The following is a 14477-nucleotide window of genomic DNA, read 5'->3' as shown; positions in this document are numbered from 1 at the left end:
CTTTACACGCCAGTATTATCGAGATATTCGATAATTTTCACTGCAACAGTTGTGGTCGCAACTCTATGCAAAATTAAATGCTATGAAGCATCATGCATGGCTGTTTAAATAGCGGCGTCGGTTGTTGCACTCGTTAGCATAGTGTTTAGTTGTATTTGTTTTGTTTTTGCATCAGATAGTAAATTTGTTGAATAGAATGGAGCCCATGAATCTTGGCAGTCCCGTCAGCAGTCCTGGCAGCAATCAAAGCCAATATTTGCCGCCTTTTCTCATGGGCGACTCACAGGCAATGACGCCCCAAAACAACACGCTCTCTCCTAAGCTAGGACGGTATAATATCAGCTTTGGTATGCATTTATAAAACAGTCTGGTTAGAGGATCATATGCAAATATATGTATATTTGTTATTTGCAGCTACGTCTCCAAACAATAACACTCCCCAGGAAACGAGCTACAATAATCCACAGCAAATAAATCGTTCAGCAATGGGAACGCGTACCTTATTTGCTGGTGGCACCAGTGGGCCTGCTGGTGGTGGTGGTAATGGCGGGAATGCCAGTAGCGCAAACACTAGTCATCAGGCTGGCCCACCCACTCAGGGTCTATTCGATTCGCTGCGCAACGAACAGCTGTGCGGCACGCCACACCGCACACATCTGGGCATGTTGCAGACGTCCCATCTGAACAGCTCGAACTACAGCTTGAATCAAAGCTGCCAACCGCCAACCACGCAGCTGAATGACTCGTATGTGCCAAATGCGCCCAATGCTGTCAACGCCTCGATGCGCGCCCTCTGCTCGCCGCTGGGTGCCAACATGTCCCCGTTGAACGTACCGCACACTCCTCAGGCACGGAATAGTGACTTTTGGGTGACAATCTTTGGCTTCGCACCCGGAGCCAGTTCTATGATACTGCAGCACTTCACCATGTGCGGCACAATTGTGGATGTGGTGCACGCCCCACAGAACGGCAACTGGATGCACGTGCGCTTCGCGTCGCGTATCGAGAGCGACAAGGCATTGAACTACAATCTGAAGGTGATTGCCAACAACGTCATGGTGGGCGTAACTCGTTGCACCGACGAGAGCGTCATCAACAAGGAGAATGTGAAATTAGTGGAACCAGATGCCGAGGCATTCAGGCCGAAGGTGCGATCGCTGACCCAGCAGTCCTACAACATCGCCCACAATGAGATTCACGTGTCGCCCAATCGAAATGTGCCCCAAAAGAGCACGGGCCTGGTAAACAAGGCCATGGATCTGATTTTTGGCTGGTGATCGATCAATCCAGCTGCTCTGCATCGGTAGCATTAGGTTATTTTGTAATAAAATGAAATGCAATCAATGTTTGTTGTTCGAAACCAAATTCAGCTTCAGATATTTTCAATCTTGCAACATAAAATCCTAATGCGTACGTTTATAAAATATATATATATATAGAAATAGATATAGAAATGGTATTACTTTGCCTTGCTTGCACATACTACTCCATTCACTTCACTCTAACGCTGCCACGCCCTCCCGCCCACTCTTATACATTTGTTATTTGTTATTGTTTATCCGTTAGCCCCGCTTGTGCCGTCTGGGTGGTCCACACTTATTTATTCTCCAGCTGCGCAGTCTCCAGATCCTTCATCTTCGGATAGTTGATCGAACGGCTGTCGAGCTTTGATTGGGCCCACAGTATAAGCTTCAGCAGAAACATCATCTTTGGCGTCGAGTCCTCGTTGTGCTCGCATCGCAATATAGCCGCATTGAGCTCACTGGCAATCTTCTGTCTGTACGATTGCTCCAGTAGATCGGCAAAAGGGCTCTCTTGTGGCTTTTCGAATGCCAGCAGGGCAAGAGTGCGCTCCAGCTCAAAGCGGATCTCTTCACCCGACTCGGACAGCTTCGACTGGGCAAAGACCAAAGCCTCCTCCACCTTGCCCGCTCGAATTAGCTCAATCAACTGCAGTTGCTGTAAGTGGAAAAATAGATAGAACTCGCTGCCCAGCAAGTCCGGATGCAACTGGTTGACCAGATGCGTTGCCTCTTCAATGCGTCCCGCCTGCACAGCCTCCCGTATCAAGATGCGATCATCCAAGCTGCTCAGCTCAACACTAGGTTCTAGCTCGGCTTCGTGCTGGAACTTTTCGGCTGCCTCCTTGAACCCCTCTGTGAGGAATCAAAATTGATATACATACATATTTAATAGGGAAAAATACCAAATGGATTGATTTTTCATCTCTCGTTTTTCCTAATTAGTATGGGTGATTACCTGTGACCAGGTAGTTCATGATTAAGCGATTCATGTCCGCCTGCTTGAACGGGAACTGTTCCAGCCGTTGCAGCCATTCCTCTTTAGTGATGGCCTCGCTTTTTTCATTATAGCTCATTTTCTTGTTTTTCCGTATTTTGCCAATTTTGAGGCCGTTATTTGTAACCGTTGGGAGCACGTAATGAGTTGGTTAATGACTGTCTCGCCTCTTACTTCTTCAACCGTAGATATAATTACGGTATTGATTTATGTTTGCACGACGCAAAATACTTTTTATTTAGTTTGTTTTCGGACAAAGCCAATGTTGCTGCTGCTGCCGTCACTTAGTGATGTGCACTTCTTTTGCGATATACAAATCTAGCTTTCGGAAATGCGATATACGAAATGGCTATCGATATATGCATCCCAAATGCAGGTCATTCAATTGTTTCCGATTACTAAATTATATTCTAAATGAAATAAATGAAATTGAGCTTTATTTATTGTACGGAGTCCTTAACTCCATGGGCCAAATGCAGATTAAAAAATGGTAAATTCTCGCTCCGCTGATCATTTTATTATTTTTTTTTTCAGGCATCTAATTTTAGAATATATGAATAATATATTGGATCTATGTTAAGTTTATTATATCTTCCCTCGCAGGTCCAGCTCCAGCTCAATTTGTGGCTCAGTTCTTCCGGTTGCCACGACGTCGCATAGAAGCTGTGCACTTGGGGCAGTACCACTTGCCCTTGGGCGGCTGTGTGATGCCCACACATGGATAGTGGAACCACTCGTAGGGGCAGGCATCATTGTCGCAGGCAACCATGTCACCGTAAGATACCTGATTGCAGGTGCAGTAGCGCGGCTCGTTGGGATCATACGACCATTCGCCTTCATTGGTTTGCTCCACAACCAACCCGGTATCGCTAATGGTTAGATTAGCGCCCGGAGCTAGCGAAGTGCTGGGTGGCAGTCCAATGGGCGCCGATGCTACGTTGTTAACCGTGGGCAGCGTGACAGGCGCCACTGTGGCTGCCACTGCAGCAGCTGTCGCATGGCTGGTGGCCAACTGATTCGATGGTGGATTGATGGCCAGTGTGCCCTGGCCAAGATTAGCGTGTTGTATGGGTGCGGCGGAGGCAGTTGAAAGCATGTCTGCAGAATCAACACTGATCGACGATGATGACGATGCAATCGAATTGCCCGACGACGAGCCATCCCAGATCTTGTAGGCTATTCCACTGGGCACTGAAATGCTGGCATTCAATTTTCTGCAAGAAAAAGATAAACCATTAGTGAACAGACCCCAGCAACAGTTGAGCTTCATTTACTTCTTATGCTTCTTTTCGTGATGATGCTGATGGTGCTGATGCTGATGCTGATGATGTTGGTGCTGGTGTTGCTGTTGTTGTTGTTGCTGCTGCGGTTGTTGCTGCTGGTGCTGTTGTTGTTGTTGTTGCTGTGGAGTATGATGATGCACGCTGGTGGCCAACGTGCCAGTCGCTGGCTGAATGCTACTATTGTGAACCGCTGCCGCTGACCAGAACTCCGTGCCGCCCGCAACACCAGCGCCGTGAATGGCCTCGTAGCTGGCCTTTAGGCTGGCCGTGCGTCTGCCCTGCGGCATCTGTTGGGTGGCAACAATCGCCTGGCTGGCGGCAGCCGCAATGGCACTGGAGGCAGCGCCCCCGCCACCAAACTGATGCAGATTATAGCTGACCGTGGTGTTGCCATGGCTGGCAGTTATGCCCGCGCTCGAGCCAGCGCCCGTGCCCGCCACGGGGCCAACAGTTACGTTGTTGCTGGCAGCGGCGGCTGCTGCTGCTGCTGCTGCAGCCGCTACAGCTGCACTATTGTTGTTGGCACTGAGCACACTGTGCGCGCTGAGATTTGTGGGCAGCTGGCGCACAATGTTGGCGGCCACGGCGTTAGCGACTGTCGAGCTGTGGTTGTTGTTGGAGCTAGCAGTGCTCGGCGCCACGGGCAGAGAGGCGTGAGTGGGCAGTGCATTGACATGATTGCCACTGACAGGATTGACAATGCTGCTGACACTATTGCTGGCGGCGGTGACCACGGGCAGCGACTGATTCAGATTGGGCCGCTTCTCCGGCACGGGCACCGTGCAGATTGTCTCGCGGCGCTTCTCTAGCTTGCGATGTCTCTGATGGCTGCCACTGGACGAGCTGTTATTGCCAGACAGGCTATTTAGTGCGGAGCTGTTGACCACCAGGTTACCGCTGGTGCTGCCCGTGCTGGTAATGATGCCCGCGGCGCTGTTGATGTTGCCCGACATTAAATTGCTGTTGACGCCGCTGCCTGTGTTATAATAGCGGTTCTCCTTCTGATTCATGCTGAGCAGAAGTGCCGTCGCAGCCGTGGAGTTGTTGCCGTCTAATTCAAGGGAACGCTTTTCCAATATCTCTGTAATGCCATTGTTGTCTGCCTCCAGTTCACACTTGAATTTGAACAGCTCGCTATCCAGTCGGCGCAGATAGCGCTCGACGAGCTCATGTATTTGGGTGGCAATGGCAACTTTCTCATCCGCATCCTCCATCACTTTGAAATAGTTGCCTCGCAGGCTATGGAATTCCGTATATATCGAATCGTACTGCAGCTCACCGCGTTTGCACTGTTGAAAGAACATACGCGACTTCTTATCCAGCGAGTCCATGTCGTCTATTTGTGTGTGTCCGTGCGAGCGTGTATAGCAATGGACAGTATTAATAAATGGTTACGCTAGTTTACTTAGTTACTTACTCTGCACGGCCAGATCTAGCTCACGCATCTCTGTGAAACGGTCTCGCAGCTCTTGAGGCAGATGCTCAATCACTGCAACAAAAATTGATGAGTATTTGATGACATTTGATTTGTATGCACATCTCTGTGTCACTTACTTTCCAAATAGTCCTCCAAATACAACATATTGCATTTGAAAATAGTCGAATTTCGTATAGTAAAACTCTGAATTGTTGACAATTGAAGAAAAATTATACTTATAGTTGCCAGTGCTGTAAAACGAAAGTATTATCGGAAGCTACTAACACAGAAAATACCATAACAAAAATATCGATGATGTGTCGGATATCGATATATTCCGATCTGTTGTGACTTGTTTCTGCCGACTTCCCATATCCTCAATGGTGAAATCATATCGCGCCATGGACATTTCAAACACAATTAAATTTCGTGACATTTGCACAATGATGCAAAGAGTTAAAGAGGCAAAAAATACGCAACGCAAGGAAATCATATTGAAGCGGTACTACGATTCCTTTTGCAAGCATCGAGATGCTTTTCGCCAGGGCGCTAATCTAACGGCAAATCAAACAGAGGACGGGGCCACCAGCTTTTATCCAGTGCTGCGCCTTCTACTGCCTGGCGCAGATACGGCACGCGATAGCTACGGCCTGCAGATAACAGCACTGGGGCGACTCTACTCGCGCATTTTACAGGTTGCCAAAGATTGTGAGTCAACCCATAGCCAACGCTATCGCATCCAAAGAACTGATATATTCATTCCTTAGCAAGTGATTACATACGCCTTCAGCATCGGACTGCTTCCTCATTTCGTGACTATGCAGACGTGGTGTATGCTGTCCTGCGGCCTCGCTGCCACAACGAGCCGAGTAATCTGACGTTGAAGCAAATCCATGACATGCTCGACATTATTGCCAGCGAGGATACAACTGGTATTTAGTTATTTCTGGATATCTAGCTGGATAACTAATGCTGCAATCAACTCATTCCATATGCTCTCTAGTAAAGGAACGCGAACTGACACGCTTCACGGAACTGGCTTCGGCCGAGGAGCAAAAATGGCTAATACGCATCCTGCTTAAGTCGATGGGTTTGGGCATTGGCGAGCAACGAATTTTCGGGCTGCTTCATCCGCTGGCCAAGGACATGTATCAGCGTTGTTCAGATCTAAAGCGCATCTGCATACTGTTGGCGGACAACAAGATGGCCCAGGAAGCGTCGTCTGCGCGCGCTGGCAATGCTAGTGGCGCCACCTCCAGCATTACCATCAATTTAAATACAATCATTGAGCCCTTTCAGCTAATACGGCCCATGTTGTGCGAAAGATTCCCGGGCAAGATCGAAAGCCTTATGGAGTCGGATGTGCTATATTTGGAAAGGAAAATGGATGGTGAGCGATTTCAGCTGCACTATGCACGCGGCATGTTTAAGTATATATCCCGCAACGGCGCCGATTATACGAGAAGCTTTGGCGGCAGCTATGAGAGCGGCACCTTGACGCCACACCTGCGCACGTTGCTGCCGTTGGGCATGGAGTCGATCATACTCGATGGCGAAATGATGATATGGGACACACAGCAGATGCGGTATCGCGAGAAGGGCGAGAACACAGATGTGAAGCATTTGAAACCGGACCGCGGCTGGCGACCCTGCTTTGTGGTCTACGATCTGCTCTATCTCAACGGAGAGAGCCTGCTGGACATGACATATGTGCAGCGCGCCTATAAGTTGCAGGAGCTGCTCACAGAGCAGCCGGGCATTCTGGAGATAATGAGGGGTCAGAAAATCACCTCACTTGACCACTTCAACACGCTGTTCCAGCAGATGCTTGACTCCAATGCCGAGGGCATTGTGCTAAAGAAACAGAACTCCATTTATAGACCCGGAGTGCGTGTGGGCGGCGGCTGGTACAAGGACAAAGCGGATGTGAGTGTCGCCTTTGAGTAACGCTTTTTACTTTAACAAAATCCTCATCTCTTGTATTCTCTGACCAGTACATAGAGGGCCTAATCACTGAGTTCGATGTGCTGATCATTGGCGGCTTTTACAATCGGAAACGAACCTTCATCGAATCTTTCCTGTTGGGCGTGCTGAAACCGGGCGGCGGCACTGAGCGCGACGAGGTCTATAGCATCGGATGCGTGGCCAATAATACGCGCCAACGCGGCGTTCTTCACAATGAATTGAAGCCCCATTGGCGTAATGCGAGCACGGATCCACCGCCACTGTGGTATCACTACAGGCCCAACGAGAAGGAGGGCGCTCCCGACGTTTGGATTCAGCCCGAAAAGTCGATAATCTTGCAAGTGAAGGCGGCGGATCTGTCGCCCAACGGCGCCTACTACACGCCCAAATCGTTGCACTTTCCCCGCACGCAGATGATGCGCATCGACAAGGTCTGGCACGAGTGCATGACGCTGGAGGAATATACACAACTTTGTCAGGTCTGCAATTCTTCTTATAAAAAGTGAAAATTCATTTTACTTGATATTCGTTTTGCAGGGTCGTGGCGCCATTAAGAAGCTGAACAAGCGCCCGGCGAACCTCAGCGACTTCACGACGGAGCGCAAGCGCCAAAAGATGACGCCAGCTGAACGCAATCGCCTCGGATTGGCTGCCTACGAGAAGCGCTACGATGCAGAGCCCTTGGAGAGCAGCTCTCAGCTGTTTGAGGGTTTCACCTTTTGCATATTGAGCGGTTGCCGCGAGCATAGCAAGCAGCAGCTTCAAGTATTGGCCGCTCAGAATGGCGGCACAATTGTTCAGAATCCATTGCCCAACGATCCCAAGTGCATCTGCATAGCCGGTGATGCGGTTTACCTGGTTAAGCGTCTGATGCAGCAGCAGCCACGCACAAATGACATTTTACGCATGGATTGGCTGCTGCGTGTGTGCAATAAGCAGCAGATTGACCTACGGCCCAGGGATGTGCTATCCGCAACCGAAGCGCTGCAATTGCAATTTGCGAAGAGCTTCGATAGGTTCGGTGATAGTTTTACGGATTTGTTTGAAAGCATCGATGAGCTGCAGGAAGTGCTCCAAGACATCAGCGATGCAGAGCTGGACTCCCTGGATGTGGACGAGCATGAGCTGCAAAAACTGGAGCAACAACTGCTGGGTAGTGAAAGCCTCAACATCTTTGCCAAGCACTACGCCTGCATGTATAATCGCGATGCGGACGAGCTGGCCAGGCTGCTCTTCATCCAGCGTGGCGGACAGCTGGTCAGTGAAACAGGTCAGCCGCATCCTACGCTTGTGCTCGTATGTCCCAATCGCCTCAACCCCCAAGACTTTGAGCAATGGTATCAGAGACATTTCACTGCTCAGCCAGTGCAGGCTGTCAGCACGGATTGGATACGGCAATCGCATCGAGCGCGTTGCGCTCTTCCTACAGCAGAGTATTTAATCAAATTCTAAAGATTGTCTGGCTCAGCTCTAGTAGCAGTAGCAGTAGGCTATGCTGTGCCGATGGTTAGGTGCTTTGTTTTATTTCCTTAAAGCATTCATACACCAAACATATTTTACCGACTCTACAACAAAAGAAAAAAAAAAACCTTATACTTATTATTTTAAATTCCTTTAATATTCGATAATGTCGTTACCAAACTCAATAGTTGTAAGTATCAATTGTATATAAGTGTCGATCGATGATGTGGATGTGTGGGTTCGCCCTAGATTTCGATGCCCGAGGAGTCGCCACGTTCGTCAGAACCAACCTGGATGTGTACAGCGCTGACGGTGAAAGAGCGTCGAGTACGAGCGGGCGCAGATTTGGAAGCGGGATTCGCAAACATGGAGCATAGCAGTCGGCCACATGGACGCCCCAGCGGACGCAAATCACAAATGGCAGCCAAGTCGACTGCACCCAAGAAGCCTATGGGCCAACGCACCTGAATACGAGGCTGCACCACTCTCTCTTTCCCTCTCCTTTTTCCAATCCCTTTCAAGTGAGCTCCCATTAAGTATGTTTGCTTAACATTTAACACCTCTCACTTCCCATCAAAGAGAAGAGCACGGAGTTGATGGAATGGAAAGAGATAGCAAATAGCAAATTATATGTGTGAAAAGGTGACAAACGAGTTGCTGACGTAAATTTTTGTATACCCCACTATAACAAACAACGAGAACTGCAAAATATATATAACATTTGGATCGTTTACAATAGGTTGAATTCAATTTTATTTCATATTCAAACACATGTATGTATATTCGGTGAAAATAATTTTGATTTCAATGATATTTGATTTTGATAACAATGCTGTGGTGAAATTGAATTTCCACGTTAGTCCACTTGCTGTAAATGACATCAAAAATACATCAGCTTTGTTGCTGTACGATGAAGCGCGATATATTGTATAAATATGCATTTAGGGTTTTCTAAAGTAAAATCTAGCTCTCAGCTTTACTTTGTTTCTTCGGTCTTATAGAGACCAACTCGAGGCAATAAAAATATTTGTATATACAATGAATTCTTTTAGGAGAAATTGATATAGATTTGTAAATGTGAGGAATATATGTAATGTATGCAATCTCTGAGATTGTCTTAAACATAGTTACGTAACACCTAATAGCATTGAACTGTGTGAAACTCTATGGATTTGCTGTTTGCTGAAAGTATTATAAAATATCATTTTATGGATTTTCTGGATTTTTATTTTAAACTAAAGTTCATATTTGTATAGTATGTATAGTTATATTTTTGTTCAAAACTAACTGTAGCAGCCTGTTTCTTTTTACTTTTATTTTTATGTATAATATAGATATATGTATATATTTATTTATTTTCAATTAATTCACGGCGAAATTCGTCAAGTTCTATGCGTTTTGTTTTTTTATATATAATAAATATTTAGGTATAAATATCGTACAACAAATTGTAGGTACAGGCGTACAAATGCATATTCAAGAGGGGGCTTTCATCTTACACACTGAACCCATTTAAAATTCAGATTATAATAATTGTTGTTTTAGTTTTATATATGTATAGTATATATTTTGTTTGTGGCTGTTGTTCTTGGTAATCAAATGATATTGTGTGTATATATGTATATATATATTCTGTGGCTTTGTTTTCGATGCGTCTGGTAATACTAAGCCATGCGCACTTAAAAAAAATAAAAGAAAAAACAATAGCACATAGTTTATATTCAAACTGGTGAACGATTATATATAGAATTTAGATAACTCTCTGACTTGTGGCCTTCTGAGCTACGATTACATTTAATAATTAATAAAAATAATAATATGTTAAAATTACAAAAAAAATCATGTATATATAATTAATAATTATTTGTGTGCTGTTACCTCATCATTTCGATTTAAATTAAAACATTAAAAACTTCGAACAATTTCGAAAATAAAATATTTTTCTTTTCGTCGCGTTTTAAATAAAAAAGTCTTTTGGAATTTTCGCATATTCATATTCGTAGGCTATAAATATTTTTTTTTGTTTTTTTTTTTACATGTAATTTATGTTTCGATTTTGCAAACCCCTTAACAAAAAACAAAACAATAAGAAAGTATAAAATAATAGAAATACATATCAAGTATATGCACATATGTATGTATATATATACATAAACATACATAGATATTTGCATAAAAAATAGTTCGTAAATCAAATCAGACTTAAAACTTTCAAAAAGTTTCGGGACATTAACGCAACAAAATAATAATACACAAATTATACAAATTACAATATTAATTAGTTAATTTAAATTGGTATTTCATTGTGTGTGTGTGGGTGTGTGTTTTCTTTTATTCAATATATATTTAAAAAAAATTTTTTTTATTGTTTTTATGTTTTTTTTTTTGTGCGTTGTCTTTGCATTATTATTTAGTTGGGGCGATTACTTGCATTTGTTTTTGTTTTATTCCTTTATAATCATGTATTTATATGGCAGTCGTTATCATTTTGAGATAATTTGACTTTTGTTGAAAAAAAATCAATTTAGATTTAACGAGAACAAAAAAAAAAAAAAAGAAAGTATATCTATAGGGTCTACAGCTTAACAAGTGTGCTTAAAACAATACAAATGTGTGTGTGTGTGTGTGTGTGTATGTGTGAGGCTATTTAATATGCCGATTCTCATTGTTGATAATCAGTTTTGCTGATGGCCAAACAATAAGAAAAAAAAAAGAAAACAAAAACTTGACAACATTTGGTCCACATTAAAAAGTGTAATTGTGTGTGTATGTGTGTGTGTATGTTTGTATGTGTGTGTTCTTCATTGTTACTATTTATACGCTTAGCATTAGGCCTGTGTGGTTTCCCCTTATTTGTTTAAAAATAACCCAATAGTTTAATTTGTTGATCTCTTGCCGTTTAAACTGCAAAAGAAAAAGAAAACAAATATATTATTTATCTTATAATTATTAGTTTTGTATGAAATGTATATATTATTAGTAATATAGGTCTTCACATTAAGTATACATTTACTCTTGTAAATACTTAAAATCTCTTCTTCTATAGCAATCAAGTTGAGTCTGAAATAGAAGGAATTGCCCGACTAGGAGATACCCGGAGCTGTGTGCTTAGCTGCTATTTCTATTATTCTACATTTCTTTTAGACGGAAATGCATAGCCAACAATACATGCACAGACGTGCTTACTTATTCTTTATATTTTATGAAGCTGGATGCTTGGATATTATGGAAAGCCCAAGATCTGTACTACTCAAAGTCGCAGTAAACTGTGCAGTAAATTGAACGCCTTCAGCTATGCTAAAAATAGATAACTAGTTTTATAGATTATTATCGATAGTAAGCGAGATAGACTATCGATTAACATGATAGACTCTTATACAAATATAAGAGTTGAAGCACAACTTCTGTAGGCTAATGCACAGATGCCGCTATTAGTATTGGATGGATTTAGTCATATTTATGCTATTTGGTTTGAGTACTATTTGCTTCACTCCAAATTCTCTATGCTCTAAATTTATAGTGCGACAGCTATACAAACTTAGCTGATATAGAACTTCTTTTATAATAGAAGAGATTTGATTCCTATTTCGATCAGTTTCTAAGATCTTTCAGATCTTAACCTAAGATATCTCAAGCGAGTTTATCCACTACATATGTATATAGATAAAGTAAAGTATATAGATAAAGTCTGATTTACTCCTGGATACTCACGCTGATCGAAGGTGCTCGGATTAATATAACTGATTAGGTCCTGGTCGGACATTGATGTCAGCTCCTGTGGTATGGGCGGCTGCACGGCAACGGCGGCGGCTGCGGCGACAGCGCCCACGGCTGCCGGCAGGATGCTGCCGGTGCTGCTGGGCGTCGTTGCCTGCTGGGTCATTACCGCTCCGTTGGTGGTAATGGCCGCGGTGGCCACCGACTTCTGCAGCGCATTCTCAGTGGCCAGCGCAACAATGAGAGATTCTTGTGGTGTGGGCGGCACCACCGGCAGATGGACGCCGGACAACGTTGGATAGCCGGCGGCGGCGGCAGCCGCCACGGCAGCGGCCTCAACCACCACGGTTTCTGGTGTCGTGTGGTTCAGCAGCAGATTGACGAGCGGATCACCAGCACTGGCAGCCGCATTCGCTGCCTGCTGCGGTTGCTGCGGATGTGAATGCGAATGCGGGTGAGGATGCGGAAGTGGATGGGGATGGGCGTGTGCATGTGCATGGGAATGGGAATGCGCATGGGCATGCTGCTGCTGCTGCTGTTGCTGCTGGTGTTGTTGCTGTTGCTGCTGCTGTTGTTGTTGCTGCTGCTGCTGCTGCTGCTGCTGGTGGTAGTGATGCTGCTCCTGCTCCTGCGTGGTTATAAAATCGGCGGCAGCCTTGATGAGCATGTTGCTGACCGCCGTCGAGGTGGCCGTGGCAGCCACCTCCGGCTGCATGACGGCCGGCGTGGGCGGCAACGTGTCACCCACATCGACACTGACGCCGGCGGCCGCATTCGGCGGACTCATCATAATGTTGCTCAGCGCCAGGGCAGCGACAGCGGCATCCTGACGCGTCGGCTCCGCCTGCATGGCAATGTTGTTCAATATCGAATTGGCCATGGTCACCTGGTGGGGCGCCAGAATGTTGGCCACCACCGCCGTGGCGGCTCCGTTCGCCGAACAGAGTATGGTCGACGGCGATACGGCCGGATTCATAATGATGTCCGTGGACAGAGCACCGCCGGCATTGGCCACAGCTGCGGCCGCCGGCACCGTTGCCAGCTGCTGCAGCGGCAGTCCGGCGCCCAACGCTGCCGCCGGCTCCGAGTTCAGGATGATGTCCTGCGTGATCGGCGAGCTATTCGGCGACGTTTCGCTGCCGGACAGCGAGCTCGAGTTCGAGTTGCTGCTGCTGATGGAGAGGCTGCGCTTGAGGACACCCGGCGCTGCTGTGGCCGCTCCATTCGAGTGCTGATGCGTGTGTGTGTGCGTCAGCACGCCCACCTTCTGCTGCAGTATATCGGTGAGCGCGTGGTCGATGTCCGACGCACTGGTGAACAGAGCCGGCTCACTGGTGCCGTTGCTATTGACCACTGACGTCGACTTGGTCAGATCGTCGATGAACTTGTGCACATTGGCCGCCGCCGCCGCCGACTGTTGCTGCTGCTGTTGTTGCTGCTGCTGCTGTTGCTCCAGCTGCTCCAGTTGCTGCTGCTCCAGTTGCTGCTCCAGTTGCTGCTGCTGCTGTTGGTTCTGCTGCTGCTGGATAATCTCGTGCTTGACGGCCAGCCCAACGGCCACGGCCACCGCAGCGGGATCGAGGTCAACAGTGGCCGCCGCCGGCACTGGAAAACCGGGCATACTATTCGACTGATCGTACATGATAGTGTCCAGGCTGCCCTCGCGCGCATAGTGCGCATGATACTGCAGCGCATTGGGACTGCACGCATCGAGCGCCTCCGGCGAGTGCAGCGTCTCGGCTGTGCGTGGACTCAGCGAGCTGCTCTCGTCCAGCAGCTCGCTCTTGAGCGCCGCATCGGCGCTCAGATGCACCAGCTGCTGATCGGTGATCATGGGCGTGGCGCCCGACAACGAGGATCGTCGCAGTCCCATCGGTATCTGTGTGGTGATCGGTGGCGGCATCATGCCCAGGTCCAGCTCGTGCTTCGTCTCCACCACGCCGCCGGCTCCGGCCGCCCCAGCGGCGGCAGCGACTGCGGCGGCGGCAACGACGGCCGCACTGCCAGCGGCGCTGCCCCAGGCGCCGTTGCTGCTGGCCGGCGCACTGCTCGTGTCCATGAAGCTGGCGACATCTACAAGTACAAGAGACGCACATTTAGTACACAGGCGGTGGCAATTGCGCGGTTAACGGGTGCGTCGAGGGGCTTGTGTTTGGGTGGGGCGGGGCGGGTCGGGTCGGTGGAGGCTTTCTTTGTCAGGGGTTGGTCGAGTTGGTCAAACAAATTAACAAAAAAATGTATATATGTATATATAACGTATCGATAAGGAAATCATAAAATAAACAAATATAATTATTAGAAAAGGCATTAAAAATATATAAATATAAATAAAAGAG

The 14477-nt window shown here is 46.6% G+C and overlaps 5 protein-coding genes across 14 annotated transcripts in view; 2 read left to right on the top strand and 3 right to left on the bottom strand.

The window, feature by feature from the left end:
- Positions 1-35: 35 nt before the first annotated feature.
- Nup35 (nucleoporin 35) lies at positions 36-1459 on the top strand. Its single transcript, XM_018016568.2, has 2 exons — positions 36-347; positions 415-1459. Exons 1-2 carry the CDS (start codon positions 197-199, stop codon positions 1275-1277), a joined length of 1014 nt encoding a protein of 337 aa, XP_017872057.1. The 5' UTR covers positions 36-196; the 3' UTR covers positions 1278-1459.
- Positions 1347-2395, bottom strand: Hou (GID complex subunit 8 homolog protein Houki). Its single transcript, XM_018016569.2, has 2 exons — positions 2260-2395; positions 1347-2156 (listed from the first exon to the last, which is right to left on the bottom strand). Exons 1-2 carry the CDS (start codon positions 2375-2377, stop codon positions 1597-1599), a joined length of 678 nt encoding a protein of 225 aa, XP_017872058.1. The 5' UTR covers positions 2378-2395; the 3' UTR covers positions 1347-1596.
- Positions 2396-2793: 398 nt separating this feature from the next.
- Ing3 (Inhibitor of growth family, member 3) lies at positions 2794-5275 on the bottom strand. The gene is made up of 4 exons (XM_018016567.2): positions 5136-5275; positions 4999-5070; positions 3573-4917; positions 2794-3512 (listed from the first exon to the last, which is right to left on the bottom strand). The coding sequence occupies exons 1-4, from the start codon at positions 5161-5163 to the stop codon at positions 2927-2929; spliced, it is 2031 nt and encodes a 676-aa protein (XP_017872056.1). The 5' UTR covers positions 5164-5275; the 3' UTR covers positions 2794-2926.
- Positions 5276-5370: 95 nt separating this feature from the next.
- Positions 5371-9160, top strand: DNAlig4 (DNA ligase 4). 2 transcript variants are annotated; one of them, XM_089473555.1, is made up of 7 exons: positions 5371-5706; positions 5766-5930; positions 6002-6924; positions 6993-7442; positions 7501-8614; positions 8674-8945; positions 9004-9160. In XM_089473555.1, the coding sequence occupies exons 1-5, from the start codon at positions 5379-5381 to the stop codon at positions 8413-8415; spliced, it is 2781 nt and encodes a 926-aa protein (XP_089329681.1). In that variant the 5' UTR covers positions 5371-5378; the 3' UTR covers positions 8416-8614; positions 8674-8945; positions 9004-9160. The 2 variants fall into 2 exon arrangements, with proteins under 2 accessions (XP_089329681.1, XP_017872050.1); XM_018016561.2 differs by having other exon boundaries at positions 8674-9160.
- A 660-nt stretch (positions 9161-9820) lies between these two features.
- NFAT (nuclear factor of activated T cells 3) overlaps positions 9821-14477 on the bottom strand; it is a 54274-nt gene continuing 49617 nt past the window's right edge. For all 9 annotated transcript variants that reach the window (XM_089473553.1, XM_089473545.1, XM_089473546.1 and 6 more), the window contains 2 exons: positions 12136-14214; positions 9821-11328 (listed from right to left, as the gene is read on the bottom strand). In XM_089473553.1, the coding sequence (XP_089329679.1) occupies positions 11324-11328; positions 12136-14214 (2084 nt within the window). In that variant the 3' untranslated portion in view covers positions 9821-11323. The remainder of the gene's footprint in view (positions 11329-12135; positions 14215-14477) is intronic.

The sequence above is a fragment of the Drosophila arizonae genome, chromosome X, assembly GCF_054131065.1.
Source record: "Drosophila arizonae isolate 15081-1271.41 chromosome X, UAZ_ARI_1.0, whole genome shotgun sequence".
In the NCBI taxonomy this organism is placed as follows: Eukaryota; Metazoa; Arthropoda; class Insecta; order Diptera; family Drosophilidae; genus Drosophila; species Drosophila arizonae.
The sequence above is the reverse complement of the archived record's forward strand: the minus strand, read 5'-3'. Positions and strand labels throughout refer to the sequence as shown.